Source organism: Xiphophorus maculatus, chromosome 3, assembly GCF_002775205.1.
Source record: "Xiphophorus maculatus strain JP 163 A chromosome 3, X_maculatus-5.0-male, whole genome shotgun sequence".
Taxonomy (NCBI): Eukaryota; Metazoa; Chordata; class Actinopteri; order Cyprinodontiformes; family Poeciliidae; genus Xiphophorus; species Xiphophorus maculatus.
The window spans coordinates 7,405,076-7,413,890 of NC_036445.1; the positions used below are offsets into that span (position 1 = coordinate 7,405,076).

Genomic DNA, 8,815 nt, shown 5'->3' on the forward strand with positions numbered 1-8,815 from the left:
CATTGAATATTTAATCTAAAATATTTAATCTAATCAAAGAAAAACAGCATTTTGTGCTTCAGCTTATTTGTTTACATGCAGACTCTGAAGTGTATTGATGTTTTCTTATATAACTTGAATTTCTCCGTATTGTTAAAAGTGATCTAAATAAGTCCAAGAGCTGACTTTTCTAAAAAAGTTTCCATATGGTTGCAGTTGTAGAGTTTCCTACAGTACCTGAATGCAGCAGCAGTGACAGTCCGCGTCATGTTGACTAAAGCATTATGGGTAGAACATGGGGTGAATTGCGTAAGGTTACCATCGGTCGGAGAACCGGCGGATGCGGGGAGTGACCCGATTCTTGGTCCAGTCGCTGCCCCGATGCAGCGGATCGCCGGCCTCGCTGCACGCCGGGATCTCCGCGGCCTCGCAGCCGGGGCTCAGGCCTGGAGCAGCGGCTCCATCTGCAGCAGGGACCCGGCGTTCCGGTGCCAACAGCGGGGGAGATGGTGTTCGGGTCCCGGGCGTCCTTTAAGCACCGAACCTGGGCAGAGATGCTCCAGGCGGAGGTTCGTGTTTGCCGGGGGGAAATGCAGACTGTTCAGCTCCCGGGCAGGAACCGAGGAGCCGCCGGGGAGCCCCGGATCCCAGCCCCACATCTCTGTGGTGGGCATCCCGGACCCGCTCACCTGGATCCGGTGTAGAGTCATAACGCTCCTGATTGAGCTTTACTTTGAGGTGGACATCAACTCTGCAGAGTTTCACAGAGGAGTAAAGCAGGTAAACTACAAAACATACATTAAAAAAATAACCTTAAGTATAACTGCAACAAACTGCATAAAAGTCATACAAAGGTCGATGTAAAGTTGCATAAATGTGTTTATGTGAAAAACAATAACACAGAAAAGTTCAACTCTTTACATAGCAATGATAATTTATTTCTAAATATTCACCAGCTGATATGACAATCATAAATGTTGAGTTCAGTTCACCTGTCACCATAACCAGTAGGAGTAGCACTATGTCAACATATTTTTACTCAACTAAAAGTAGAAAGTACCAGTCCACAAAATCACTCAATTAAGAGTAAACAAGTATTTGGTAAAATACAAGCACAGAGTAACTGATCAAATTATCAATCACTTAATATTTAGAGGTTACTCCATCAGACGGTCCAAAATACAAAGTTAAGTGGAAATTTTAGTATTTTTAAAGACCAAAATGACAATAATTCATATAAGTAACAACAAAAACTCGGGTATAAGAAGAATTTTTTTCACATCAGTTTCTTTCAATAAAAACTTATGAAACTTTAAGAAAAACTGCAGGTGTCAACTGTGTCTGATGTTTTTCACTCATTGGGTAGAGAATCAAGAAATTTTACTCAAGTAATAGTGAAAAGTACAGCGTAGTAAAAATACTCCTAAAAGTTATTTTTTTCTAAAAAGTTACTCAAGTAAATGTAACTAGTTACTCTCTAAGTCTGATCATAGTAAATTTAGCTAGACGATAAATTGTCCCAGTAATTATTGCGATAAACAATAATATTGTTTTGTTTTTTTACACAATTTTTTTTTTTTTTTTACCCCTCCAGGGGGTCTTTTGTGGGCTCTAGTGTCCCTTATGTGATAGTGGGCTGACAGGAAATGGGGGAAGACATGCGGCTAATGTCGTCGAGTCCGGGAGTCGAACCCGCGACGAGGACTCAAGGCCTCCAAATACGGGTCGCGCTAACCACTACGCCACCACGGCACGCCCTTTTTACACAATTTTTAAGTAATGTATTGGTAGTGGCATAGCATTCCAAGTTCGGCTTCTCAAAGACGGTAAATGCCACAGATAATGTTTTTATCATATGAGAGTGGACAAAGGAAGACAAATTTATTTTTATTTCAACCAGTATCATCATAATATTTAGCAATAATGTTGCTATATAAGACTTTTATAAGATCTCTTATGCAGAAATATGTGAGCAGCCAGCTTCTTCAGCAAGATTTTTTTGTGGCTTGTGGAGGCCATTAGTAAAATAAATGTACTTTTCAATATTTTTTTATTCAATGTGTTTTCTGTAGGGCTAGACAATAAGTCAGTATCGATAACTATTGATTAGTTTTTTTTTAATGCATCTAAAATAATACCAAACTGATGGTATGACCTTTCCTGTTTTATCCAGTTTTCACTCCACGCCGTTATTTTTTCATTCTAAGCAGTTTTGAGGCACAGTAGTGGGACCTTAAACTGAAAGGTTGTTGCTGAAAAGTAACTGAAAAGGTTGTTGCTAGGTAACCAAAGAGTGAGTGAGTTAGTTGAAGCCTTTCCTCTGCCTAAATCCCAGAGAATGCTCTGTGTTTCTTTCAGTGAAATTGTTGAATATTCTATCAGACATGCTATCTACTGATATTGATTATGTGTCGATTGCGATATAGATTGTTATTGATTTATTGTCCAGCCAATAGGTTTCTTTTTTTTTCATTTGCGGAAAATTCTCTAATTATACCATGACAAATAGCCAAAGCAAAGCCAAAAATCTGTTAAAATCTTTGGTTTTATTTGCCGCAAATCTATGTATGACACAATTAAAATAAAATCATAAGCATTAAAAACTAAATAAAAAAGATTAGCAATAAAATCGTGATGCCAAAGTCTGATTAAAAACAAAGTTTTGAAAAGTATTTTCTCGTTTTCCATCGCAGGCTTTGGTCCATGTTTCCAGCAAGATGTCCAGAGGGAGATACCATGAGCTGAAAGGGGTCGTGACCGATGAGGTAGCACATTTAAGTGACCCAAAATTTACCCACAAAACATTTCCTGATTAGTTTCAGGTGTAATGCTGACTCAAATCAACAACTTACAGAAACATTTTATTTAAAAAAACCCTAGAAATCCTTTTTTTTTGTTGTTTCTGAAGATGAGGGAATACGTGGAGGAGAAGTGCAAGCCTCTCACTAAGGCGCAGAGGAAGCAGCTCGCCGTCAAAATGGAGGACATCATATTTGTGCTACCAGAGGACCTCTCTGTTGTCTTCGATGAACACGGTGAGTTCTCCTGATGTGAAACACTGAATTTCAGAGATTCACTCTAATTCTAAGGTGTTCATCCTGAATTGTTTTTTGTTTTTGAAAATTAAATTTTTCCCCCCCACCAATTCAGTCCTGGGGTCTCTATATTTCAGAGTGATGTCATTAAGGCCGCCATCTTGTTTTAAAACTTCTGTTTATTTGGACTCAACTCTACAACGAAATATGTAGTGCCAGGCTAAAAAATGTTTACTTTAATTATGAGAGTAAAGTTCTAATATTAAAAGAATATTCTTGAATGACATTATGATTAAAACAAAACATATATACAAACATTAAGATACAACAACATGGGCTCATAATCCTTTATCTTTGTTTCTTTAGCGCAGAAAACAAACATTTGAATCCTGTCTGGAAAACAAACATTTTTCCAAAATGGTTGGAAAAACCATTTTGGATGGTCAGAGAGACTTTCTTCTCTATGGCATCCTATAAGGTCCAAAAATAAACAAAACAAAAAAGTAATTGAAGACTACAAATACCATTAAATCAAAACGAAAACATTTATAAACAACCCTTATAGTGCACATCTAAACAAACAAACATCTGTGAACAATCCACACAGTTGAAAAATTAATTTGAAATAATTTACGGTCCATTTGAACAAAAATAAAGTGATAATATTAGGAGAATAAAGTCTTATGAGCACTCCATCATAAAAAAAATTCAAATGAGGAATGTTGACGTTATATTTTGGTATATGTTTTACTTAAAAGAAATACTATAGAAATAGAAAGTTTCTATAATTTCTTTATGCACATATGAAAATATTTTCCGTCATTTGTAGTTTCTTTTATAGGGAAAAGAAAGACAAAGCAAAAGTGGTCTGAAAAAATCAGAGCATATATTTTAAAACAACTACTGAAAAGTTAAGCTTCAAAGTTTTTACACAGTTTCTGCTGCTAGCTGAGGCGCGGCGTCTCGGTCTCCATAAATCCTCCCCACTGTCCCTCCCCACTGCAGGTAGGAAGTTCTGCTTCGTCGTCATGAGATTTTGGTTCCTGTCGTCACACGAGGGTCCAGATGACCCAGAGGGCACCAAAATCTTCAAGGTGACCTCTGGAGAAGACGGGAGCCCTCAGAAGAAACTGGCAACCGCAGTTTATGAGTGAGTTGACAACTCAAACTGTGAAAAATGTGGAGCAACGCTTAGGGAAGATGAGACCTGCGCAACATCTCAGATATATGGCTGAAACGATTAATCTGATTAATCGTGATTAAAGGATTATTCAAATAACTGTTTAAGCAATTGAGTTGTTTGATTATAAGGCCTTTAAAAAAAAGTAAGCTTGCATTTTTAGAGCAGTGATTAGGCCAAAACTGAACAAAAACAAACATTTTTCATTTAAGATGTAAACATGTTTAACATGTCATAGTTTAACTTCACCTGGTTCAGATACTGTAGAAAAAAACCAAACAACTTCCTATTATTGATGTTAAATCAAGTAGAAAGGGCTGAAATTTTCAAATGTTGATGTTAGAAGTTTTTTTAATGAATTATGTTGTTAGTTTATTTGCATTTTTGCAAATTTATTTTTAGTATTGTATTTTAAAAAGTGGTTAAATGCAGAATGTGCCAAACGTTTTATCCGGTTATTTGACTAATCGTCAGAATAACTGAAACAACAATAACCATTAGTTGCATTAGTTAATTTCTGCATTTATTTCCTCTGGCAGGATAGACTTTTTCTACGATTGATGCAGAAAACTACATTTTTATTCAGAGAGCGATGCTAAAGCTCACAAAGAAAGTTGTTGGCTTTTTGATGAAGGAAAACATGGATAATGTGAGTTTCTCATTATGTCATCATCACAATTTCTTGGCGAAAATATCAGGTTTGTGTTTTCCTAACATGGTGCAGCCTTACTTTCACTCACAAATAAGAAACCAAGATATTCGAACGTATCTGCTCCTCTACATACAAAGAAAAAACTGAATAGAGTATATTTCGACCCAGTTTAAAAATACACCTGGTATTTTTCTGAAACATTTGAGTCTTCTGGCAAACACAGTGTTTTTTGAAGAATAAAGAGTTACTTTTTAATTATATCTGTCACAGTAACAAATTTTACTGGACAATAAATTGTTGGAATAAATGAAATATTGTATTTTTTTAATACTGGTATAATAATGCAGGTTTGCACTCAAAGACCAATAAACTTTCAGTTTGCAAAGAACACTTAACACTAGAACTGAAAATAAAACACAACCACCAATAAAATTACCCTTCAAAAGATATGAATCATCAGAATAAAAATTATTGAGCTCATTTCAACTTACCAAATGATTAACGGATTGTTTATTGCAACATTTTTATTCAACACATTGTCATTAAACACCCACACATACGGTCTTTAATATTTTAATATTCATTCATTAACCCACAGTACTTTTTGTATTCTTCCTTCTCATGAATGTAATGATTTAATGCTATATAAATTGTATTTTGATGCGTAATAAATAAATAAATACAGTCTTTTAGGGGAAAAAAATAATCTTCAGAATTGAAATGATCAAACTCATTTTAATTTATGATGTGATTGATTGATTAACTGCTTATTGCCACAGGCTTAAATGTAAGTTAGATTAATGTCAAATACATACATTATTCTGCAGAAACAGAAAAAACTTTATTAAATCCTCAGAGAGAGTAAAAATGCCTCTTCACTTCCTCCATGTCCAGGCTCTAATACAGCCGTTCAGAAAGAGCAGGATTTGGTTCAGTTTTTGTGAAACTGCTGCTCAAACAAAACGGAGGAAATCGGTTCTCAGTCAAAGCCTCTTTCTGCTCTTCCCCAGTAATCCAGTTAGTTGTTGGGCCGCAGTGTGTGGCGGTTCTGCCTAATACCGCCGATCTGGTTGGGCAGATTGTTGTCCCTGTGGGTTCAGGTCTGAGAAAGCCTGTTTCCTGCTAGCATTATCCTAAAGGCGAGCCGACCGACTGCTAAGCTGGATAAGAAACCTTCTTTCACAATCTTATTACCGTGAATCGCAGATATGTTCACACGCTAAAACTTTTTCACAGTTTACCGTTACGACCAATGACTTCAGGGTTTCTGTTGTTGAGTTTTACGTGATAAACCAACACAGTAATTGTAAAAAAATAAATCAGTTTTTTGCTAATATAAATCTGAAAAGAGTCGGAAGGGTTTGTATTCAGCATGGCTACAATTAACAATTATTTTAATAATCAAATATTCTGATGATTAATCGATTAATCATAAAAAAATTGGCATATTCTGCAGATTTTTCACATAAGCCTTTTTATATAATATTTTTCAGACAATTTGTCAATTAATCAACCTTGATTTTGAAGTCTCTTAGATTTATGTTTTTATGTAGATCTGTTTTCTTTAATATGTATGGAAATATCTATGAGTAACAATTGTTGTAATGAATAAGATTATACAAGGCTGGACATAAATTTACATAGTAAATAGTGCATATATTTATGTATAGAGGTAGTTAGTGTTTATATACAGTGGCATATAATAGCCTTATCCTTTAACTATACTCAAATATTTCACAACATATATTTATACTGTGTAAATTTCCTGCTATTAATTTGTGTAACTTCTAGGTATGTTAATATTTTTCTTTTTTGATATCTAATAATGAGGGTCCATCTGAAAATATAGTATGAATTTATGCAGTTCATAAGTTTTTCTCTTCTTATTACTCCGTTTCGAACATGTTAAGATTACTGTGGTTACAAAAGTTATGTGTCTCTTGTACTTCCTGTTATGTTTGTTACTTTATACTGCTAACATTTTTGAAGTAAATATTAGATACTATACATTAAAAGGTGCAAATAAATTTACTTAACAGGAGTTTGCTTTTTTTTTATTACAGAATTTGAATCAGGTGAAGCTAAAGTTTTTAGTGTTTTCTTTTGGAATTTCAATAAACAAATGAATATAAACCAGTTTTTGCTCTTTTTAAAAATAAAACATGTTTGTCTCCATCTCCACAGATTCCACGGAGAGCTAAAACCAGGGACGTCTCCTGATTGGATGGTAACAACCGTCTGGCACTGGCACTGGAAAATGGCCGAGTGAATTCACTTTGCAACAACGTCAGGATTAATCTGGAGAACTGACTGCTGGATTTAAATGGTTTGAAACAACGCACATGATGCAGATTTCAGTCATGGGAGAAAAGACTCGGCAGTATGATGGAAAAATATGTAAGGTTTTACATATCAGGACATAGAAACATCTTCAAATTGTTTTAAAATTTGGGTAAATACAACCTCAAATGAACAATTTCAGACGTATTGCATCATTCTTCCAAATGCTGAAAATCTTGGAAAAACATAATCAATGACAGATAATAAAATAGAAAATCCTTTATTGTTAAAAAAACTGTTGGAAAATTCAAGTGTAACAACAAATATACTTAACAACAAATATACTTGCAAATGGAAGCATTAATATTGAAACTACGGTAAGAAATATAAAACCTGAACATGTAGATTTTGGAAATGAAACTGGGAAGGGTTGTCAAAGGTCTCAAATTGACTTTAGTTTTCAACAAAAGAATTTTAAAAATCTTTAAGTGAGAGCTATTATGTAAAATGTACTTTTATAAAGCGTTATGTCATGTTATAATGTTATTGAGTGTTATTACTCTGACCCATCCATTGCATGGTTGAGAAATCCTTGAATTTTAAGATACGACTATGATGCAAAGTCAAATTTCCTTTAAGTTGTTTGTGAAACATACAGCATCTTCATAAAACTGGAAATAATATAGTTACTTGACTGTGCTGTAAAACGGCACGATGTGGGTCACTCTTTTTGTATTTAGCCGAGTTTATTAAATTAATTAAAAGCAGATTTGGGTGAAGCAAAATTCACTTTTGAGTAAAAATCTCTGGTGCTTGAAGAGAATGCAGAAAGCGAATCCTTTGTACCAGAGGTGTGACCAAGTCACTGTGTTGCAAGTCTCAAGTAAGTCTCAAGTCTCTGTCCTCAAGTCCGAGTCAAGTCTCAAGTAAAGACAGGCAAAAGTCGAGTAAAGTCTCAAGTCAGGAACCTTTAATTTCAAGTCATTTCGAGTCGTTTTTATTTTATTTTATTTTTATAATTTGCAATTATACAAAAAATTCAAATAATAGACCATTTGTTCGTTTTAAAATATGTATTTATCTCAAATGATAGAACATGTGTAGCTGAACACAAAGTATAAAAAACATTTTTAAATTGGACCACTTTATTGCCCAGCTCTGTTAAACTTGATATTCAATAAAAAAAGACGAAAATGCTGACATTTCCACAGCACAATACAAAGAACCATAACAGCAGTTTTTTCCTCTTTTCTCTGACCTGCCAAAACAATATATTGTCAATATAATTTCCCAACGTAGATGTCTTCAAATACACCAACCATCCTTAGATGATACTAGTCCCGGCTCATCATCATGATGGGACAGAGAGACTCTGTTCCCTGTGTTCAGGTCCAGAATCTGCTTTCTGTTCCGGAGCCCCGCTCACTATCCACCGGCTTCCTGAGCTAACACGGTGCACATTATTTGTGGAGGCATTTGAAGGACCGGATTTATGGTAAATCATCACCAATTTAACCCGGAGTACACATGCTAACACGAAGTTAGCTAAAGTCAGCTATCTTACAGCAAAAGAAAAGCGCCACCTACCGATCTTTGTGAAGCTTCAAATGCCGGACAAAGTTGGACGTCGTGGCATCTCCATCCGATATTCTCTTCTTGCATGTTTTACAAGTTGCAGTTCGTTTTTTA

The 8,815-nt window shown here is 35.1% G+C and overlaps 1 protein-coding gene across 1 annotated transcript; it reads left to right on the forward strand.

Moving 5' to 3' along the window:
- The first annotated feature begins 251 nt into the window (after positions 1-251).
- LOC106699635 (m-AAA protease-interacting protein 1, mitochondrial-like) lies at positions 252-8,048 on the forward strand. Its single transcript, XM_014468920.2, has 5 exons — positions 252-759; positions 2,673-2,744; positions 2,888-3,014; positions 4,020-4,164; positions 7,031-8,048. Exons 1-5 carry the CDS (start codon positions 361-363, stop codon positions 7,113-7,115), a joined length of 828 nt encoding a protein of 275 aa, XP_014324406.1. The 5' UTR covers positions 252-360; the 3' UTR covers positions 7,116-8,048.
- Positions 8,049-8,815: the final 767 nt, after the last annotated feature.